The sequence below is a fragment of the Photinus pyralis genome, unplaced genomic scaffold, assembly GCF_008802855.1.
Source record: "Photinus pyralis isolate 1611_PpyrPB1 unplaced genomic scaffold, Ppyr1.3 Ppyr1.4_LG5, whole genome shotgun sequence".
In the NCBI taxonomy this organism is placed as follows: Eukaryota; Metazoa; Arthropoda; class Insecta; order Coleoptera; family Lampyridae; genus Photinus; species Photinus pyralis.
This window is the reverse complement of record NW_022170596.1, coordinates 41,527,128-41,549,227: the sequence shown is the minus strand read 5'-3', so window position 1 is coordinate 41,549,227 and position 22,100 is coordinate 41,527,128. Positions and strand designations below refer to the sequence as shown.

General features: G+C 35.9%; 4 protein-coding genes across 5 annotated transcripts; 3 read left to right on the top strand and 1 right to left on the bottom strand.

Annotated features, from left to right (window-relative positions):
- Positions 1 to 4,635: 4,635 nt before the first annotated feature.
- Positions 4,636 to 5,532, top strand: LOC116172437 (NADH dehydrogenase [ubiquinone] 1 alpha subcomplex assembly factor 3). The gene is made up of 4 exons (XM_031489654.1): positions 4,636 to 4,827; positions 4,875 to 4,992; positions 5,042 to 5,100; positions 5,152 to 5,532. Exons 1-4 carry the CDS (start codon positions 4,757 to 4,759, stop codon positions 5,492 to 5,494), a joined length of 591 nt encoding a protein of 196 aa, XP_031345514.1. The 5' UTR covers positions 4,636 to 4,756; the 3' UTR covers positions 5,495 to 5,532.
- LOC116172438 (DNA-directed RNA polymerases I, II, and III subunit RPABC2) lies at positions 5,488 to 6,049 on the bottom strand. Its single transcript, XM_031489655.1, has one exon. It carries the CDS (start codon positions 5,922 to 5,924, stop codon positions 5,529 to 5,531), a length of 396 nt encoding a protein of 131 aa, XP_031345515.1. The 5' UTR covers positions 5,925 to 6,049; the 3' UTR covers positions 5,488 to 5,528.
- A 743-nt stretch (positions 6,050 to 6,792) lies between these two features.
- LOC116171319 (geranylgeranyl transferase type-2 subunit alpha) lies at positions 6,793 to 8,087 on the top strand. 2 transcript variants are annotated; one of them, XM_031488090.1, is made up of 5 exons: positions 6,793 to 6,904; positions 6,954 to 7,189; positions 7,243 to 7,436; positions 7,483 to 7,809; positions 7,859 to 8,087. In XM_031488090.1, the coding sequence occupies exons 1-5, from the start codon at positions 6,902 to 6,904 to the stop codon at positions 8,014 to 8,016; spliced, it is 918 nt and encodes a 305-aa protein (XP_031343950.1). In that variant the 5' UTR covers positions 6,793 to 6,901; the 3' UTR covers positions 8,017 to 8,087. The 2 variants fall into 2 exon arrangements, with proteins under 2 accessions (XP_031343950.1, XP_031343951.1); XM_031488091.1 differs by having other exon boundaries at positions 6,813 to 6,904; positions 6,962 to 7,189.
- A 1,676-nt stretch (positions 8,088 to 9,763) lies between these two features.
- On the top strand, positions 9,764 to 16,418 carry LOC116170114 (intraflagellar transport protein 80 homolog). Its single transcript, XM_031486306.1, has 12 exons — positions 9,764 to 9,946; positions 9,992 to 10,263; positions 10,308 to 10,486; positions 10,533 to 10,760; positions 14,283 to 14,656; positions 14,710 to 14,873; positions 14,919 to 15,113; positions 15,163 to 15,424; positions 15,638 to 15,824; positions 15,875 to 16,014; positions 16,059 to 16,182; positions 16,233 to 16,418. Exons 1-12 carry the CDS (start codon positions 9,852 to 9,854, stop codon positions 16,284 to 16,286), a joined length of 2,274 nt encoding a protein of 757 aa, XP_031342166.1. The 5' UTR covers positions 9,764 to 9,851; the 3' UTR covers positions 16,287 to 16,418.
- The last annotated feature ends 5,682 nt before the right edge of the window (positions 16,419 to 22,100 follow it).

Sequence of the window (22,100 nt, the reverse complement as noted above, 5' to 3'; positions counted from 1 at the left end):
AACATCGGGCGAAATTTAAAGTTTAGATTCAAGTTGTATACTTACATGGAAAATTGATATCTTACCAATGTACGTTGTCAAAAACCACACCTGTCTTAATTGCATAAAGAATAAAATGTAGAAAGGGGAATTTAGAAAATAATTTGCACATGTTTTATTTTAAATCACACCAAACGAAACACCTAATGTAAAAGTAGCGTTATACATGCTTCCTATATTATATTGAAAGATTTACTGCAACCGGATGGACCAGCAACTATTCCCCAAAAGAATGATATGCGGGCTGAAGTAATATTGCACACTTTACACAAGTTTACATAAGCAGTTAACTGCGAACAATGAAAATCTTTATCGAATTTTACGAAAAAATACTTCAATTGCAAACACTATAGTTGAAATGCAACAGCCAATTCCGAATATAATAAAGAAAACGTACAAATGCTTTATCCCAAGGGCCTCAATCACACTGACATCTTCAAATGCACGTAAATCACCACCTCTGTCGTTCACAATGGTTTGTTCCATTTTTTCATATATGCCGGATTCTATTAATGCCGTAATCACTTTATTAATAGAACGCATCATGTAATGTCCATTTCGCATTTTTATCCCAACCTTAATCAGTTTCAACACCTCGGTATCTTCTATTGCGTCAATAAGCCAGCCGCGCTCCACTTTAATGGAATGCAAATCTACATCTGACGTAAGAGAGGCACATTCGCGAAGCACTACTGCACGTTCAGTTGGAAAAGGTTTCTCACTGTCGCCAAAGTATTTTAATTTGCGTTTAATTTTAGAGTACGTTGTATTTTCTGGATCTTCGCGCTGAAAGTACTTACGGTAAAATTGTGGCGCACATATTGGAAGTTCCGAATTTGCCAATTGATAGACAGTTTTAATAGTCTCCTCGTATTTGGCGACTGACAGTATATTGAAGAGATTCGAAGTAAGAGCGGTTTGAATGTGAATAAAGTAAAACAGGTATACGACAAGAAGCCACTTCATAACACTTACTGTAGGTGTCCGAGCTATAGCCACACCGAAAAAAAGAGCTGCCACGTTACTGAACACTTCTAGTAGCGCTTGAAGTTTGTCATGTTTCTTGAAAAGCACCAGAGACAACCACCAAGTCACTATTTGAAGTATAAAACAAATACCGATCGTTATCCACGTTATGGGCTTAAAAATGTATCCCAGCATTACTATATGCGGTATTCTTCTAGGAGGAGGAACCACGTAGTACATTTTAGGATTTTCGACGGGCAAACTTTGTTCAAAATCTACGTAATCGCTTGATTGTTCATAGTCAAAAAATGATGTAACCATATCATACCTCTTCACTGTTCTCTCGAATGTGTTAGTGAGAGGTCTTATCTTTAAGTTTAATGTTTCGCGTAGTGTCTTCATTATAAAAATGGATATGTAGCAAAGCTGAAATGTGCATCGATTGAGAGTAATTTGAAATAGTTGAGCATTTGGACCTGCATGATACATCGTACAACCATAGAAATTTCGTAGCGATTTCTCAAATTTAATGCGTTTCTCTTGGCCACATGTTTCAGATGTAAACACATCAGCGATTTTTCCACAGTTATTACCTTTATGGGGATTGCACGTGTGATAAGATACAACATCGTTACTGTAAACTGCTACAACCGCATTTAAGATGTCGTATTTCCACAGGTTTAAAAAGACAAGCGATAGATTAGTGGCAGGCATCAAAATAATATATCGCCCTTTCGCTGAAATGCTTCTATTCCAAACGGCACTCGAGCTTAGGCGGTCCAACATTGTAAAGAGAGATTGTTCGGTTGTTGCTTCAATCATCCAATTAGTGCCATAGTTAGAATCAAACGTGCGTATTTCTTTAAGCGGGTCCAGAAGAACGTATGGATTTCGATGCGACGGTGTAATGTATTTGTAATTATTGTCGGAAATTGCGTAGATTACCTGGCCGCCTGTGAATATTTGGTCCATCAGCCGCATAACACACGTTAATATTAGAGTGTTGTTTTCTACTTGGAAATGTTCGTAACTGGACACTACCACCATAAATCCGAATAGTTGAACAAAGAGCATCATATTGTTGTGCACAGCTTAACCGAAACGAACGATACAAGAAACAAATGTCTTGTGCAACATATGCAATAGTAGGTATAGTGTAGTGTATATTATTAAGCTGATAATACGGTTTCCTGCAACTGAGTACATTAGAATTACACCCTGGTTGTAGCAATTCCATATTTGCTTCATATAAATAAAAGAGTTTTTGTTCCCTTACAATTTCTTGTATTTACAATTAGAATAGCTAGTTCATTCATTAACTTTGTACGATTTTGTAAAAGTGTAGGCGCTTACTTTCATATTTACCAAAATTTGTAAACGAATAATGACTCCAGGTACTGTAGGTACTTCTTAAATTGACAAGAAGGTAGGTACAAAAGATACCTGATATATTCATAATAAAATGTGTTTGATTAAGAACGTTTGTTAGCTTTTCTATTACTTGTATGTTTACGTTTACATATTATATGTTGGCAAGAATAGGTAAAAGTAATCAATGAACGACAACGCGCTTTTCCTGCCATATAACTGAAATCCTATCGCGTTCAAGAGTTCTTACAACAAATAATCTTTTTGCTGGCCCGCTCACTCAAAAATAAAAATGTTTCATGGAGATGACATTTTTAAGTAGCAAGTAGTTAGGATTTACTTGCTCAGTGTGTCTGAATACCCCAAGACGGAGTAAGATTTGTTACAACCTAGTGAACCCGCAACTATTCCAATAAATGGTGAATTATGACCTCCACTGATCGCAATTACTATTACACGAATGGGAGGTGAGACACTTTTATATTTTAGTCCCTTACATTACAGCATTGCAATTAAACTCCAGGAATGCTCGAACTCCAAAATCTAAGCACTTTTTCTTGTCATGGCGTATATGTGTACCTACCAATAAATGTGAAGTAAAAGCATTATTGAGTAATCGCGTTAACGGCGAGGAGGAACGACCAACGACTTTCGGACTTTTTGACGTTTTTATCTCCCGCCCGTCAGAGTAATGGAGGTATCTTGTTGTAACTTTTTTACGGAAATACACGTTTTGAAGCACCAGGAATCCGAATCAAACAAAATCTCGATGATGTCGGTCTGTCTGGCGGTCCTCGTCGTGTGACCGAACTCCTCCTAAACGGTTGGTTTGGTCATTGAATAAAAAATTATTTTTTTTCAATGGTTCGGTGACATTTTTGTGTGTCCCTGGATGGTTTTAGTTTCATCTAGGTATATATTATAAAACTATTTGTACCTCCTAAAAAAGGAGCGTTCCAATTAATTGTTCAAAATCTACTTCTAGACGTTTGTTGACATTTTTTAAGTAATCTGCAAAACTCGATAATTTATGCGCATTCTTTAAAATGTTAGACTTATGAACAATGAATAATAATTGACTTATATTGTTCTGAAGAAGGTATTGTACGTAACACAACATACTGAAAGCTCGGCATGAATATCAAGAGTAATTTTATTTATCTTTTGGCCAACCGAAAAATTTGGAAAATTGTATATACAATATTATTTGAAACAAGAACCCGACGAAGTGGTTTACTTCAGTCGTAGCCCACCGATAGAACTAGCCGTGACACTCATCCCCACTATTGCGTTGACGTCACAACTGACGGCGGCCGTCATATCGACTTTTAATGTAATTAATTCCAAGTAGGTTTTATGTTAACTTATTTTTTAATGTTGTATACTTAAATTAACTGTATTCGAACAGAATAAGTAAGAAAATACGTGCTGCGTCCCTGGTTGCAAAAGCAATTATAGTTCAAGAGACAAGGTTGCGGTTTTTCGTTTTCCAAAATATGAAGACAATAAAAAAAAGTGGTTAAGATGTATTCACCGGGACAATTTCGAAATTACTAGTTACTCGAGGGTTTGTATAAAGCGTTTCTCCGACATTTTCATTATTCGGGTAGACAAGATGACTAGATAAGACGGTACAGTATTAACAGTTCCACGAGACCAGATTAAACTTGCCGAAGACGCATATCCCTCCATTTTTGAAAATCAGCCATCATAGGTACATATATGAAAAGGATGTAAATGATGAGTAACGGCAAAATATAGACCTTATCAACTACAAATGACCGAAAACCCGTAGTCTCTAGGTGGTACAGGGACCGAAATCTCGATGGAACAGACAGATAGGCAGACGACGGAAAATCGAGCACATAAGCGACAAGCGTTACCTCAACTTCGTTGTGTACGCTAAAAAAGGCAGATGTGTTTAAATTTTATTTGTTTTCAGTGAGTATTTGTTATTTATGTACGTATTTAATAATAGTTTTTGCATAATTACACGTGTTTATAATTAGGAAAAAACATATAACAATCCTGCGACTCAAAATAAGTAATTACTAAATGTTTTCGCGTTAAATGAGTACGCGCGCGAATCAAATTGCATTTAAACACATAGTATCGCGTTGCAGTGGCCCATCTCCAGTTGTGACGTCACTAAATCAATGTCACGGCTAGATCTATCGGTAGGCTACGCTTCAGTCGACATCATTATATAAACAATGGTATTATAAAAGGTTTAAATTTCTAGAGCACCCGGTATGTTTTAACTCCGGTTTAGCTACTGACGTTTGTGGTTACGTTACAGTAGCTTTTCTAACCTCATTTTGCTTTAATTGTTCAATTCAAATAATAAAAGTTGATTATCAGGAATTAATTGATTACTGTTACTATGTTCCATAATTGTGTACAAAGTATTCTCCGCACAACTAGGTATAACTACAATGTGAAGCACTTCAGAAGGTAAATATTTTCCACTGTCGCAATCCATTGTAATTTACTGTTCATAGATTTATATCCACAAATCAGTTAAATTGTGGGTCGAGCTATCAAGGTGATGGTAAAACTACGGCCCATATATTAAATAGCGATGCAGACAGTGGACTGTTGATAAATGGGATTAGTGAAGTATGTAGTTTGCCGCCATTCAGTTTTATCTCAGATCAAACCGTTGTAGGTAGGGTTTAGGTTAAATAATAGCGTTACCGTGTTGGGTCCCATGGTGATCTTTCCTAGGTAAACTGCTAGTACACTACTTGATATATTGGTACATCTTCATTCTTTCAGATCAGTTTTATCATGGTGCATACGAGACATAAGGGACATTAATGAAGAATCTCTAAGTTTATTTACTATATTGGAACCTTCTATAGAAATAATCGTCCTCGGTGTCGGAGATTCATTAGAAAACCCGAAGTTCTATCAAAGTTTATTACCATTCATGAGAAAACATCTAATTAATATAGAGGTTTTACCAACAGAACAAGCATGTACAACGTTTAACTTTTTAAATTCTGAGGGAAGGTATGTTGCTGCCGGTTTGATACCACCTCAAGTACTGCAGACAACAGATGATGATCTATTACGCACAAAGTTACGCTATCAGAATTTATACGAGACAAATTATTAATAAAATATTTATTGCTTTAAGTAAAAAATTAAAATTAATGATCTATTATTATAAGTTCATCAATTCCCCAATCTTCGTAGGAATTATCAGGTAGATATCTGCGTATAATTATTGGTATTTTTCTTTGTTTAAGTTCCTTCATAGCAATCTGTAAAGGGTCCGTTTCTCCATCCAACTCTACCATTACGGGTGCACACATGGCTATTTGTAGTGCTCTTGTGCCCAGAACTCGAGCTCTTTCGTACTTTGTCATGTATTTGGTGGTGATTCGCTTTGACTTCGGAACACCTCCTCCTGCTTGTCCTGGAGCTAAAATGTCAATATTATCACCCTCCTCTTCACCTTGGTCTAGTTCTTCGATGTTGTCGTCTTCTACATCTTCGTCAAAATCGTCTCCAACATCATCTCCATCATATTCTTCATCTGCCATTTTAGACTTATTTATTCACACGTACTTTATACAATATATCGTTTTTCAAAGAGCGCTAAGCAGCCAAACTCGTACTGCGAAGTTGATGTTTAATAGGTTATGTATGCGGTGGAAAAATCTATACATTACATGCACATTATTTATACTTGGGAGCAAATTTACTACTAAAGGCAGAGCTTGAATGATGTTTCCTGTTTTGCTAGAGAAGGAAAGAGAGGGGAGGGATAAAAGATGATCGTAAAGTGAAGACTCTGTTTGCCTCCAATAACATGGCCGCCTGCAGCCCATTTCCGTAGGATTAAAGTAGCAACTGTACCGTACCATTTTCACAAAATAACAAAACGGTACTTAAATTTACTTTTACTTACAACCACGCACGGCCGAAAATGCAAACATCTGCACGGCATAAAGAAGAAGTAAAAACGCTTTACTTGCCACCAAGCAAGTCAAAATGTGCTTCAGCTCGCAGCATTGCATTTGATTGGGTATTACGGGTCCCCTCCTACCATAGTCTAAGGTGTCTGGGTATGTTGATATCGATTTGTGCACTATTCACTGGATTATACTATATTTATTTTCTGGAAGTTATAATAACATACTGAAAATATGTTGATATGAGGAAAGCAAAGGAAATTAATTGGAACTACACACTGATTAGGTATGAAATTGTGCTTCGTCCGCAAGACAAGACGATTTTAAAAACTGCATTGATGGTGGCATAAAATTTGCAGCCCAATATAAATGCATCAGATAAAGCGCTTTTTACACAACCTTGTGAGATGTGAACATTATATTTTGATTTCGAATAGTATTGCAAATGACACATTTATGAAATGGAATTTATAAGTAATGGAAACGCAGTTGGCAATGATGAAATAAAATATGACAAATGACAATCACAAAAAAGGTTATAATACTTGTGATCTACAACTTGTTTTGTTTATTTTGTCTTTTAGCAAAAATAGTTTTTAACAAAAATGGTAAGTAATATACATTTTCACGTCGTCATTCAATTTCACGTTACCTTAGCACGGTAGATTGAAGGTCCGTACCACAGAGGAGCAACAACTGCTGAAACGTAAAGAACAACAAAAGAAATTAATGGCTTACAGACTAGGAATGAAACAAATCCTGGAATCCAGAAAACAAGACACGTACGATCCTAAAAGTTTGGCAATTTGTGCACAACTGCTTATGGTTAATCCTGACATTTATACTTTATGGAACTACAGGAAGGAGGTAGTTTTATTAGAATTGAAAGCAGAGTAATAAGTTACAATGATGTTAATAGCTGTTGCACATTTTACACTCTTTTCAGTAATGACGAGTCTGAGCAACTTGCTAACTTTCTGGAAAACGAATTGAAATTAACAGAGCAGTGCCTACTAGCGAATCCGAAATCATATGGTTCATGGCACCATCGTTATTGGGTGTTGGCAAGGCATCCAAACAGTAACTGGCAGAATGAATTTGATTTATGTTCTAAATACTTAACAATGGACGAGAGAAATTGTATGTATGATAATAAAGTACTGGGTTATGATAATCCTCTTTTTAGTCCACTGTTGGGATTATAGGAGACTAGTTTTAAATAAAATAGGTATTACTTTGGGCGATGAATTGAAATTCTCGACAAACCGCATCAATATTAATTTTTCAAACTATTCCTCTTGGCATTATCGTAGTACACTCCAAGCTTTAACAGCTGACTGTGTTCAAGATGAGCTGTCGTTAGTCAAAAGTGCCTTATTTACGGATCCTATGGATAGCAGCGCCTGGTTCTATCTTCGATGGCTTTTGAGTAATTCCGTTGTTACACATGATCATATGAGAGATTTACTAGATAATTTAAATCAGTTATTAGAATTGGAACCAGAATGCAAATGTAAATGCAACAGTTGTCATTAATTGCTATTAAATGTGGCTTTTTTCAGGGATTCTAGTGGCAAAATGTTGGCTTTTAAAAAATTTACAGATGGATGAAGGTAGTTATAAAACTGAGCAGATTGCAAGTTATTCAAAGTTGCAAGAAATTGACTCTATGCGTGAGGGGCAGTATGTAGATTACCTAAAATTATTGCAGTTAGATTAATCATTGAATTATTAAAAGCGATTGTATTAATGTACTATGCAAATAAATTTTTGTATGCCTCTATTTTTAAACACAATTGATTTATTACTGTTATGGCCAACTTAATATTATATACTTACAATAAATTGTACCCGGTGAGGTACCTATCTACACCACCATAATGTATTATGATGTAAAAATGTACCTAAGATGTAGCTTTATTACAATCATAACTAAGGTGAATTTATTTAGGTCTATGTGTCCTCTGTATTAGAGTTGTGCTTAAATTTGAAGTGTAACTACAGTAAAAGGACAAACTATGTTAAGTGTTTGTAAGATAAGGCTTTCAAGCGTGTACAAAGGTTTTCTAAGAATCTGAGTTGTGCAAGCACCCTGGGGTGATACCACAAAGGCCGAGCAAGTGCCTGTTCAAATACCAGCAGTGGTTACTGATTTGTGTTTTTTAGCTTTTATCATTTCCAAAATCGAGTAGGTATGCTCCCATGAGCCAACCTGTATAATGGAGCACCTACGGTAACAAAACCCTTAAACAGATCAACTTTTATTTATAATTATAATGACCAGAGATAACAGGACATTTCTATAGGCATGTGGCTTTATGAAATTTTTGGGATAGGTAATTATGGTGTTGTGATGTGTGCAACTCACGAATGGAACTAGCACAAATTGCCATAGATATATGTACCTATAATATGCAAATTGCACACACAAATGGTTTGTGGGAACTACTATACTAGTTTATTTCATTTATGTGTACAGAGTGCAATCTTAAGCTATAAGCGTACTCTACAGAGGTGGATGACAAGATGCCAAACAATTGGATAACACAAATATTAATGGAATCGATTTTCTTAACCCATTGATGCTGGATTACTAATTTCATTTTGACCATTCTTTATGTACTTAATGGCATAAGGTTTTCCTGCTTTTTTAAAAATCATTTAATAAGCAATTACTGTTTCGGTCTGCATTCTTTCTTCTTAGTTTGTGTGAGACAAATCTTGAAATCTGAATGTGAACCAGTAAACCTCTATCAATTGATTGATTGAATTGAACAATACCACGCGACCAATTATTAAACGTCGCCATTTTAAATTCAATATGGCGGACGCCACTTTCGTAACTCAAATAATAATGATGTCAAGTGAACAGGTTCTGAAAAGTTAACGTCATTGTAAATCTAAACTAAAAAGCGTAAAAGAATAATAGTAAAAACAAGCTTTTAGTTTTCCTCAGAATAGAGAACGAATTCTCTATTACCTATATAATTACTATTGTACTTATTTGGTTTATTGTTTTGCTAAAAGTTGATCACAGCAAAATATAAATACTTATATGCGAATAAAAGGCTGTGTGCACCGCACGTAATGTATATTCGACGGGGAAAGCATTTATATATTTTAATTTGCAAGTTTAACGAATTTACTTCTGTGGACATACATAAATACTATAAATTAAAATGTAAGTAACATATTTAACTATAATTATACCGATTTTTTGTAAATATAGACAGGATTAATTTGTTTGAGCTCGAATAATTCTCTATATTTAGTCAAATTCTCCACACACACCATTCTCTAAAAACTAAACAGCCATAACCAAAGAAAATGTAGTATTAATTTTTCCAGAAAACTGTAAAAGCGCCTTTATTTAAACATCGGGAACGCTACTATTTCGCCAATGGGAATCGGAACACCAGTTAGAATATTTAAGAAATGGGAATTTATTGAGGCGTTCCCATGACAACTGTCACAACAACAATGTGATTTGTAAATGTTTAATTAAATTTAAAATCAATACAGTGAAGACGAGAATCAGGTCTATTCCCTAACAAAATGCGCTTTAAAATATCACTGGCCAAAGAACCTGCACATAATGCATCCGTAACGTGCGTCGGTTGGAGTAGCGCCGAAGAAGTCTACTCCGCCGGGTAGGTACTCAACTCGACACAATTCGTTATTAATTCAACTACTAGGGAAGACAACAAGCTATTATCGTGGAGTGTCTCCAATAACGAGTCCTCCAAAGTATCTGAATTCAATGCTGACTTGTTTCCAACAAGCTTACATTTTCTTCCTCGAGCTAGCGGTTCACTAGGAAAATATGGAGATTTGATTTTGTTAACTGCAACGGATGGTAGATATCACATTGTTAATCGTAATGGTAGAATTGAAAGAACAGTGGACGCACACAAAGGTGCAATTTTAAGAGGCGAATGGAGTCACGATGGCGCAGGATTACTAACAGGTGAATGAATGGCTTTAAGCAGTCAGTTAACAAAGTAACCTTAGCTGGTGAAGACGGTTTTATTAAGATTTGGTCAAGGGGAGGTATGCTAAGATCAACCGTAGTTCAAAGTGATCATTCCGTTTACGATGCATGTTGGTCTCCTGATAGCCAGGCCATTTTATACACACACGGATGTTTTATTATTATTAAGCAGTTGACACCTAACATTAAACCCGTCAAGGTAAGTGGTGCATAGCTATACCATAACATGAACTTGACTGTTTTAGTGGCGAGCTCACGAGGGGTTAGTTCTATGCTTATCGTGGAGTTCGGCATGTGAGTTAATCGTTTCGGGAGGGGAGGATTGTCGATATAAGGTGTGGGATAATCATGGCCACTGTTTATATTCGAGTTCTTTGCATGATCAACCTATAACTGCCCTAGCTTGGTCGCCGAATGGAGATCTGTTTGCTGTGGGCTCTTATAATACATTGCGATTGTGCGATTTTCTGGGGGTAAGACCTGCGTTAATTGCATATTGTTTGATCATTTGATGAAATTTAAAACATATACACACATGTTTTGTATGGTTAAAATTAAATTTTAACTACCAAGAGATCTACCTATACGTAGGTATGTGAATTCAGAGGTCAGAATTTTACATTTCAAATCTAGAAATACTGACAAAGTTGCACACTGTTTTATGTAATGAGCAGTCTACATGTCTATAGGATTATTTTCCATTGTTAATTTGTATATTCATGATACAGATGGATTGAATATAATTGGAAGATGTTTCCATATCACTTAGTGGGGGATCTGTCAGCATGGGAAATGGAAACATATCAATCATTTTCGATCACTCTGTATATGGTCGGTAAGGGATTTGTGTTTGATGTGTTGCCTAGGTGTTTTATTTTTTATGTGTTTTCTGTACAGAATCTATTTTTTTATACATCTTTCCTGAATTTGGGAGTAGGTGTAGCCTAGCCTAAGCTACAGTGTAGGTAATGTATGTGCAAGTAATTATTATTGTAATGAATTTATAGAGTTATAATAGTTAAATATTATTTATCACTTCAAATTTATAAAACGAGCGCGAATTTCAGTATTCGGCATCCTTGTTGGAACTGAAATGAAACACAATTTAATTTCCCTATACAGGCTGTTTCACGCGAACCGTTTCCTAAAAGTATTTAGACTTCCATTACTAATTTACATTTGAAAATTTGCATACCAACATAATTTTTTTATGATCCATCGAAGGAAAAATATCATGATCATTTCGCTTCCGGTTTTACCGGATAGTAATTTTCTTATTTTAAATAGAACACCCTATATTTTATTGCGTTTTCGAAATCCACATGAAAATCTACGTCATTTTATAGCACATTTCCCTATACCCATCATCGCAGCATCAAAGGTTTTCAAGTTATTCAAGATTTTTCAAAATTTTTGACGTTTCAATGCTTTTCTTTAGCGCCCTGTACCTATGGCTCCTTGACTTGAATTTCAAAAAGTCGACGCTACATCCAAATGATTTGAAGTGTCAAATCCCAATGTCGCACACGTTGGAACACTTCTTTCAGATTTTCATTTTGTACTTTTCTATTTTTTACCTTTTTTTATATATATATTTTATATTTATGAATTTAACAAAAGGTTACAACATTAACATATTGAAAATAAAATAAAAAAAAAATTAAATAAAAAAAAAAAATTTACTGTATACTGTATACATTTCATTAAATGCTCTGTAAAGGTATTTACGTACGAGTAACATAATTTTGTCTTCAAGGTTAGCAAAAGATATTTTTTTTCTAAGAGCCTCTGGAAGGTCGCGGGACCTGAATGTAACCCTCGGTCAGGTACGGTAAATGAGGTGATGGGTTTGCTAACTTTATCAGGGGGTATTTTTCAATATTCCTGACGAAGATTGAAGATGTTGATAAACATAGCGCCTTATAGTTTTGACAAGATACTTTTCATCATGGGTAAAGGAATACTACTGTTGGTGGTGTACTGGTTAACCTTTCGAAAATCAATACAAAAACGGTATTTTCAATTAGGCTTACGGATCAAAACGACTGACGATGACCCCGGGTACAGTGACTATAAGGACAGTGGCGACAACTTATCACAATCCGCCATATTGGAGCTCAAAAATTGATTGTAACATCGATATATTGTCATGTCAAATTGTGACCGTAGAATAATAAATGTCAGTTTCATTTAACGGCGCAGAAATGATCGTTTAAAGCTTTTCAGAACTACCTATGGGAAAACCGCTTCCTCCCAAATTCAAAAAGATATATGGGAAACTTCAGCAACCACCAATGTTAAACATTAAACTAATTCAAGGGTATTTATGATCACAATTGCGTTATCCATAACCATAATTGAATTTGCTGCTAAAATTTTGATAAGCTGCTTCTTAAACCAGTTTTCTATTTAAACTCATTAGTTCTTTGGGTATCCATTTTTCCTTCTCTAACCCGAAATGGTGTGCAATGGTAATCCACGTTTAAGAACTTAAAACCTTCCCCATAAAATTCAATTTATTCAAAAATTTGATGTTGAAAAATAAGGCTAAGGCGACATGTTTTGGCTAACAAGTCATCCATCAGGCCCTAAAAGTTCGGCTTTAACAAATTTGATAAGAACCAAATGGCGACAAAACTAGTTTTAAGATTGTAAGTTTTGTCGCCATTTGGTTCTTATCAAATTTGTTAAAGCCGAACTTTTAGGGCCTGATGATGGCTTGTTAGCTGAAACATGTCGCCTTAGCCTTATTTTACAACATCAAATTCTTGAATAAATTGAATTTTATGGGGAAGGTTTTAAGTTCTTAAACGTGGATTAAACTCATTAGGTATTTAGGGCTTTTGAAAATTTGTTTACATCAATTACCAGTAGTCAGGTTAGGCACAGTTTTACATCTAAAAACACTCTAAGCGAATTATATACCTTATATAATCGTAAATCCAAGGTATATCCTCGGCTATATATCTGCGTCTTTAAAAATCGAGTTTATATAAAACTAGAGACGTAAAATAAAGCAAATACAAGAAACAAAGTGGAAACTAGTATGTAACGTGTAGCCGTGACAGTTACAGGTGACACTGTCAAAACAGTATAATTAATAATTATAGCACGGAGTGTACCGCGTCGTTTTGGAGGCTTTCTATTGGCGAGTTTGGAATTTAGCTCCAGTATGGGGACCGGAACCAACGACCAATCAAAAAACGAGATACCCTGTTGTCGCCACTGTCTCTATAAGGTCACTGTAGCCCCGGGCTATTAAAAGGTTCAATCACCCCATCGACAAACATGGAGATGACCTCGTCATGCATTATTTTTTGCATCGCGGCATAGTACCGTTTTTACACGGCTCGGCATCTGGTTTTAAACTAATGTGATGATATACCTACCCCTTTGGCGTGGTCTGGAGTCTGGCATCTGGCGGGAGTAAACACCTGGAACAAAATGTTCGAAAAGGATTTTTACAGTGGAACCTCAAATGTCCTGGTTGACCACAATGCCAATACACTTCGGCTCGAACGGCTGCAAGATTAGTGTCAGGTACCGGAGAGGGTGTCGCTCTCTTTTCGATTTCTTGCTTACTCGGTGGTCTGTATGGGTAGAAAACAAGGGAGATTTGGAATGGTAATAGTGGGGGTGCATATATGGTAAAAGTCGGTGGGGCTAAGGATAGGGGTGCAGTTCTAGAGGACATTTTGGCGGACTTATCGGATCTTTCTGTGACACCACCTGTTCGTATTCATTTTCTATTACCCCCTGGGTTGGAGCACGAATAAAGACAAGCATATCGCATATTGTAAAAATCAGATGTATGCATGCGCAAACTGCGCAATGTCAACCTACCTTTACCTAGGTTCTTTATATTCCAATATTTCCAAAATTTCAGTAACTACCTATTGATGATTTGGTAAAAGAACACGATGATACGCTTAAGGGTCTTATATTTAGAAGATTGCCCTCGTACAATGTATGAATAAACTTGATTATTATTTCAGTGGTCCCGATCGTTGGATAAGCCACACACCGGTTCCATATATAAATTAGATTGGTCAAATGACGGAACTCAATTAGCTGCAGCTTGCGCTAACGGTCATGTACTACTTGCGCACGTGATCGAGAGACAAGTTCATTACTTAAACTACAGTGCGACAGTTCAAGATAAGAAAACTGTAATTGTCCATAACATATCTGACGACACTTCGGAATTGTTGGAGTTGCCGGAGCGCGTCATGCAACTTTCACTTAAGTACACGAATTTGGTTATAACCACCCCTTCGCAGTGTTACATTTATAATAGTAATAATTGGAGTACTCCAAACATTTTTGACTTGAAAGATGGTTCTGTAGTACTGTTATTATTGAGTGAGAAGTATGTAGAATTGTGCACTGAAAATTTTGAACTCATTGAATTGCATTTTCAAGAAATTTACTGATCATCGAACGAAGTTCGGCTTCAGTTTATAATTATCAAGGTAGATTAATTGCATCACCACGTTGGCCAAACATGAGGCTTGATATTCTTCGAAGCGCTCATGTCAGCTTGTCCAATGACACTCTGGCGGTACGCGATACGTCAGATTTAAGAAGTAAGTCCATATTTCAGTATTCACTTACTTGAAGTTATCTTGCAGCAATCTACATTATGGATTTGGCATCGAGTCGAAATATATCAGATACCACCATTACCATACAACACACAAGGCCGGTTATGCAAATAGCGTTGGACCAAGCAAGCATACCCTCCCAGCAGTATTTAGCCATTCTAGACCGAAACAAAGATTTGTTCCTCACACAAGCTCGATCACACAGAAATTCTTTGAAGCTAGGTACTCTTACCTAAATTTATTTACTTGTAAATAAAGCATTGTTTTGTAGGAAACCAAATGCAATCTTTTCAATGGAATACTGAAGAAAATATGCTGGCGGCGATACAGGATATCTATGTGATCATATGGTACTTTCCGACTGCTTGTTTTAATACAGCCCTTTTGAATATGTCATCTTTAGAATACAATTCGCCTGAACTAGGTCGTGGTCCTCGAATTAATTACTTCATTGGAAACTTTGTGTCGATTCGAAGAGCGGATGGTTCTCTAATAAACATCCCCATATCTCCATTCCCTTCTCTTCTTCACAGGTAATTTTGTATGTTTTCACTGGAAAGCGCTAGTAAGAGGGTTAGGTTTCCGTAAGCATCTATAGTTTGAATAAACATTTTGAGGCTTTCTCTTGTATCATTTAATATTTGGTGAGAGCAGAGTGTGACCTTTGATCTGAGACACAGACAGAAGCGGAAAATCTTTTTAGATTAATTTTTTTAAAGAATCAAATCTTAACGCACATGTTTCAGGCATATACAAAATAACAAGTGGGACGACGCGCTACTACTATGCAGATTAATTAAAGAAAAAATATTATGGACCGGTTTAGCCGTACTAGCTACGCAGTCTAACAATATAGATTTACTAGAAATGGCAGCGGAGGCTTTTTCGGAAATTCGGCAGTACGATAAGGTCTACTATATTGATCACATAAAAGTACTGTTTAAAATCACCTTGTGCACGGTTTTTTATTTGTAGATTTTTAGACGCTGCCAAGCAAGGCTCAACAAATGGCAGCGACGTCGTTACTAGGCGGATCTTTACAAAATGCCGAATCAATTTTGTTGCACAACGGCCTGGTGTATCAGGCAATTTTGATAAATACTCAGCTGCATCAATGGAATAGGTAATTCGTGTATGTGGCATGCGATTATTGTAGGACATTTTTAGAGCGTTAGAATTGGCTGTGAAGCATAAAACTCACACAGATACTGTCATATATCTAAGAGAAAAATATTTAAGTGCCTTAAACAAAGAAGAAAATAATCCTCAGTTTATTAATATCAGAAATACAGTAAGGTTGAAGACTTATTATTTAGAAGCGTTAAAAACATCACATTTTAGACTAACGTGGATACCGAAAAAGTTGAACATCGGTTGATGGAGGAAATCTTATGAGGATCTGCGGAAAATGTTTTTTAAAAAATTAACTGTTGAAATAGCTTTAAACTCCAGGATTTGTTTTAATTTAAAAGTGTAGGTTGTATTTGTTAACTGCTGTTAGAACAGGATCTCTGTTGTTAAATTGAGAGAGCGTTTAAAAGTAGTTTTCTTTGCTCCTTTTCCCATTTATATTTATATGTAGGTATAGTAAGATGGAACATTCTCTCCATCTCCATTATGAGGTAAGAAGGCATATTGTTTTGTATTTACCGTTATAAGTCACTTTTGGCTTGGCTTGGATGTGCATATGGTCATCCGGGCAAATTTTATGATAATATTTACTATTAGTTTAACATGTTCACGCGGGAGTAGATTATCAGTATGATGTTGCACTGTATGTTTTGATTTGTATTTTCATGGAGAAAGAACTTCATGCAGATGGATTCTTCGCTGTATATGTTTCTTTTTCGTCTCGTGCGAACTGCGCCAATATGAGAAGGGAGCCCCCTCTAAAAAACTTTTTCCTCTGTTGTTTACTATGCGGATTTGCATGTGTGATGGTCTACTTTAGCTACTTAGATTATCACGTCTTAAATTAATGGTGGATGATACCGGAACAAATCCATGCCCATATGATGTTCTTTACAGGTCATGCAATTTATCATTATTTTATGAGTTGTGATTTTATGATGTTTTTGCACAAAAATGATTATTTTGTTCCTTTTGTAGTTATATCACTTGTATCTCGATTCTATTACTTTGTTTAACCATATTTAATTCGATTGTCGGATTTTTGTTGTACGATTTGAGATACGTTTGGTTTTTGCATTCCGGGTATTTGTGTGTGTTATGGCACATTTTGTCATAGTAAATATAACGTAGGAGTTCTATTCGTACCACTCATCGACATATAATAAATGAACTCCGCGTGTCAATGATAAGTGCGGATACTGCAGGTGAGAGAGAAGGGAAAACTAAGAGGGCAAGCTATCCCTTACGGTTACGCATCTGATTTGTTCTTTCAATGTAATTTGAATGCGATCGCGATCGCTTCTGTTGAAAGAACCTATCAGATGCGTAACCGTAAGAGACAGCTTGCCCGGTCCTAGTTGATTGATATTGAGATTCGAAAGTAAGTTGCTATGACTACTAATAAAATTACTACTCCTTACCTACCGCGAAATGTCCGTCCTTTCAACATGAAAGTAGATGACTCAGCTTATATTCTGTTTCCCCAGAGTTGTCAACTGTAAGTATAGGGAACATTACAAAGTTATGTTTTCTTTAATCATCACATTTGTCGGGAGTATTTTGATTTTGAAAAATTTATGTCTATTTTTTAGCAAGAAAATGCTTTCTATGACATGACACGATTGAACGAAAAATAAATTAAACAAATATAGCAAACGAGCTCCTGGGTATGGCTATATAGCATTTGCAAAACCAAATTTTAAACTTGACTTTAGTTTTGCTTTTATTTAAAGTGCATATGTATGAAATTTCATTTAATTGCTTCCATAAATAAGAAAGTTGGTACTGCACATCTTACACAAAACCAAATTTGGAAAATGGCGCTAAATTTGCCTTTATTCCAAGTGGCTATGTATCAAATTTCATTTCATAAATAAGAAAATTTGCATTTCGGTCTGAAATGGTCGAGATGCGCAAAGGGCACTGTGAATGCTGATCGATTAGGCTCAACTGTTGGGAACTGTGTTTTATATGGATAAAGCTATGCGCATATTGAATTTCATGCAAATCGGTTCATAACTAACGAAGATGTCAAAAGGACCTACTTTATTTTTTTGGTCTACATTGCCAATTCACGAATTCTGATCTAAAACTTTGATAAAGAATCCACCTGCAAAATTTCATCGTGATGGGTCCATTCGTTTATGAGTTATCGTACTAACGGATGGACGGACGGACAGACACCGCAAAATTATAAACTCGCTAGGAGCTCGTTAATCAATGCTCCCGTCAAATTTTATATTTATAATGAAACAGATCCAGATTCGCAACGACTTCACCTATTGAGACGTAGGTAACTGTAATAATTATTGTGCTTGTTTATAAGTAAATAAAAAAGATTTTAAATAACACAAACACTTATTACTGTTTTACATCTTCAGAACCTCAACAAACTGCAAACGTTATAACTTCGGTATCTACATTTCAAAAACCATTGAACCAGTGGGGACATACCATACCCCTACGATTAGGCAACACACCTTACAGCTGAAAGAATACACTATAGCTTTTGGATGGCTTCAGTTTCTTAATTAGAGAAAAAATTTAAAAAAGAAATACTGTCCTAGTCATATAAAGGTTTGCCAACCGCGGCTTTCAGAAGTGAAAATTTGGTTGCTGTATCATTGTATAAATGTTTCAATTTTAATAACGTAATAGGAAAATTGTATTGTGACCACATGGCAGTGCTTAAGTTTTATTACACGGATCAGACATTGCATGAAGACGAACTAAAATATGTCTAAATGACCAAATATGCAACGGAAAACGTAAGGGTTACATATTTCCAAACTTCTTTTTACTTTGCATTTTTTCAATAGACGCATAATCTAGATATGAAAAATCGGAACCGCCGCGTTGATTTTGTTGTAAAAGATGCTACGTATTGAATATAAAACTATGTAGGTAGGTAATTCCCGTTGCAATTACTGCATGGACTTTTAGGGAGAGAAACCCCACCGATGAATCCTATATCGACTGTGAGTGTGTGTGTGGAAACAGTATTAAATTGACGCAGTGGGGTTTTTACGTATTTTATCCACACTTTAGGGGCGTTAGACCCTCAAGTGCAAGGGCCGAGAATTGTCTATTGTTCACCCAATCTAATGAATTGCTGGGCATTGTTACTTCGAGCACTACACACAGGGAAGTGACAGAAATTGTAAGCCGATGTGTACAAGGGATATTAAAATCGACGCGTTATTTATGTCTAGATTACTAGAGATACATATGGAATGGATTAAATTTGCATTTGCAGTAGCTATGCGCAATAAAATAATTCCGATTTAAAAATAGCCGACGAGTTATTGCAAACGCTAAAATTTAGTTCACAAGTTGGTCTCTTTGTAAAAAGCGCAAGCCGCAAAACAAAATTATTAATATCTGATTGTATAAAACTATAAACCTTCCCGCGCAGATAATCGTCGATGTAAAAAACATAGGATTGCGTCAATTTTAAATGTCAATTGCAACTGCTAGATCCGACTAGACAGGAGATGAGGGTGGTGGTAAGTACTATATTTCTAATGAAATTTTCCCATGATTCAATATTGAAATTGAAAGATTCGTCTTAGCATGAGAAAAAGCTTGGATGTAATGGAAAATGGAAAATTTTGCGAAACACGAAATGAAAAATTGAAAACTGATTGCTTATAAAGTTAAACACAAAGGAACACTACCCTTTTTTTGCGATCACACTTATATACCTACCTACTTGCACAATTAGGTAAGTAGGAACGATTAATTATCTAAATATAAATCTAAAATACAAAAAGAAAAACAAACAGGGAACAAGAAACCCATTCGGTAAAGGTAGATATCAAAGGTTCTTTAAGCCCCCAAAGCAAGTAATTGTATCCAGGTTTACGATCGAATACGTTAACAAACCATCGCGGTCTCTTAAGAAGAGGGCATATTCATAACATGCAAAATTGAAACGATCAGACATCGATAAGTTAGTGAAGCTAACACTAGTTATGGACAGTAAAAATTTGAAGATATTGAATTGGTATCAATCCTTGAAGAGGAAATTGACCACTAATTAAAACTTTGTTAATTGACGAATTTGCGTTATCTTCGCTCCAACCGCTGTGGGTAGGTTAACTTAGATACGTTGTCTTTGTACTTGAGAGTAGATACTAGTCCAGGGAATAGAGGGTTTTAACTTGCAAAATGAGAAGTAGTTTCAATTTATTTTGAATGTCATAGACAGTCACCTGGTGGTTAAGAATCTAAGTTTTCGACCTCACACCCCTTGTGCTTTCCCAGTACACCCCCAAAACCTCTGAAATTTGTTTGATTTCTTATAGTTTTTGTGAAATGTTTATTAAAAAAGGTATAGAACTTCAAAGTTGCTTATATTTTTAAGAATTCTGAGATTTCTATGCAGATGATTTAACCAAATTTTATACTTTATAATGAGAAAAATATGTTGAATTTATTATTATTATTATGGTCGGTGTTTCTTGTGAGAACGCAGGTCTAGCCTGGTTAACTAATCGCACGGATTAAAATCAAGTAACGATTAGTGTCTGTGTCTGTGTCTGGTGAAGTTATGTAGGGTCCTTAAAAAAAAAAATCACACACGTACATTGGACATCTAGGGATAGTATGTAATTCGTACTTACCAACATACCTATTGATGGGCACAATAGCCAACGCTATCAGGAAAGAGGAAAACAAAACAAAACAAAACAAAAATCATTATAATAATTCCTGTAATTTTATTAAATGGAGTTTATTGTGTAAGTGTTTCTTTGGCTTTGCGTTTGGGTTGAATACGAGTGGGTTGTGATAACGTGGTGTGTTTGTGGGAAGAAGGAGTTATGTGTTTTTTAGCTGTGCTAGGGCGTGTAACTTTATTGGGTGGACCTGTCTTTGTAGTGCATGTTGCGTTACTTATATTTATGGTGTTTCTTTGTTCTTGAGGTTGTATTTGTGTTGTGGCTTGGGTTATTGGTGGAGACATTACAGTATTTTGTGAGCCTGTAGTGCTGTTAAGGTTGTTGCGTTTGGGTTGAGTACGAGTGGGTTGTGATAACGTGGTGTGTTTCTGAGAAGAAAGAGTACTGTGTTTGTTAGCTGTGCTAGGCCGTGTAACTTTATTGAGTGAGGGCGTCTTTGTAGGGCATGTTGCGTTACTTGTATTTATTGCGTTTGTTTGTTCAGGAAGTTGTGTTTGTGTGATTGGTTGGTTAAGGGTGGAGATATTACAGTATGTTGTGTGTCATGTTGTGAGTCTAAAGTGCTGTTTAGGCTTTTGCGTTTGGGTTGAATACTAATGGGTCGTGATAATGTGGTTTGCTTCAGAGGTGAATCTCTGATTGTAGTATATATGTTGTATCATTTGTTGTACTTGTTTGTTCGGTAAGTTGTATTTGTGTGTTTGTTTGGGTTAGAGGTGGAGATATTACAGTATGTTGTGTACCGTGTTGTGAGCGAGTACTGTTGTTTACATGTATACGTTGTGGATCATTTGTGTATGTAGTATCTTGGGTTATGTTTAGAAATTTACGAACAATATGGCATGTGTTGATAATGACTGCTTTTTGTAAATGTTTGTATGTGTTTTTGTCTAAACCTAATAGTTGTAAATTGGGGTGTATTGTCCTTGGTATAACTCCGGTAGCACTAAGAATAATGGGAACTATAACAGTAGATTTCATTCTCCATTGCGTCTTAAGCTCGATAGCTATATCGGTGTATTTACGGTGTTTTTCTGCATGTGTTTTAGTTAAGTTGTTAGTGTTGTGTAACAGTTTAGTTTATTTATATTCAAATTTCAAAATTACCGCTTGCTACGTTAGGCAGGATATAGGTGAGATGGCGCCACTTGTACGCGTGCTTCTTTCCTTGCGCAGGATCGCGTTAATTTTTCACTTCATTTCCGTTTTAAAGCCAACGAGGTTGTACTTGTAGAGCGTGGCGTTGTGAATTCTTCTTAAACCAGTGGGTAATATTTGCCATCATTCACGTAAAATCTCTGGCAATTTTACCTGTTTATTGGCGTTGTCGAGTAGAGTAACTCAGAAGCCGTTTTCTCCGTTGTGAGGCTATATCTGGTGGAAATTCATCGCCCTA

Coding starts and splice junctions, on each gene's coding strand:
- LOC116172437 (XM_031489654.1), top strand. CDS start 4,757: ATGTTCCATAATTGTGTACAAAGTATTCTCCGCACAACTAGGTATAAC. Junction 4,828..4,874: donor AATGTGAAGCACTTCAGAAG/GTAAATATTTTC, acceptor TACTGTTCATAG/ATTTATATCCACAAATCAGT. Junction 4,993..5,041: donor TGATAAATGGGATTAGTGAA/GTATGTAGTTTG, acceptor AAACCGTTGTAG/GTAGGGTTTAGGTTAAATAA.
- LOC116172438 (XM_031489655.1), bottom strand. CDS start 5,924: ATGGCAGATGAAGAATATGATGGAGATGATGTTGGAGACGATTTTGAC.
- LOC116171319 (XM_031488090.1), top strand. Junction 7,190..7,242: donor TTATTAGAATTGAAAGCAGA/GTAATAAGTTAC, acceptor CACTCTTTTCAG/TAATGACGAGTCTGAGCAAC. Junction 7,437..7,482: donor AACAATGGACGAGAGAAATT/GTATGTATGATA, acceptor TCCTCTTTTTAG/TCCACTGTTGGGATTATAGG.
- LOC116170114 (XM_031486306.1), top strand. CDS start 9,852: ATGCGCTTTAAAATATCACTGGCCAAAGAACCTGCACATAATGCATCC. Junction 9,947..9,991: donor GAAGAAGTCTACTCCGCCGG/GTAGGTACTCAA, acceptor TTCAACTACTAG/GGAAGACAACAAGCTATTAT. Junction 10,761..14,282: donor GATTGTGCGATTTTCTGGGG/GTAAGACCTGCG, acceptor TTATTATTTCAG/TGGTCCCGATCGTTGGATAA.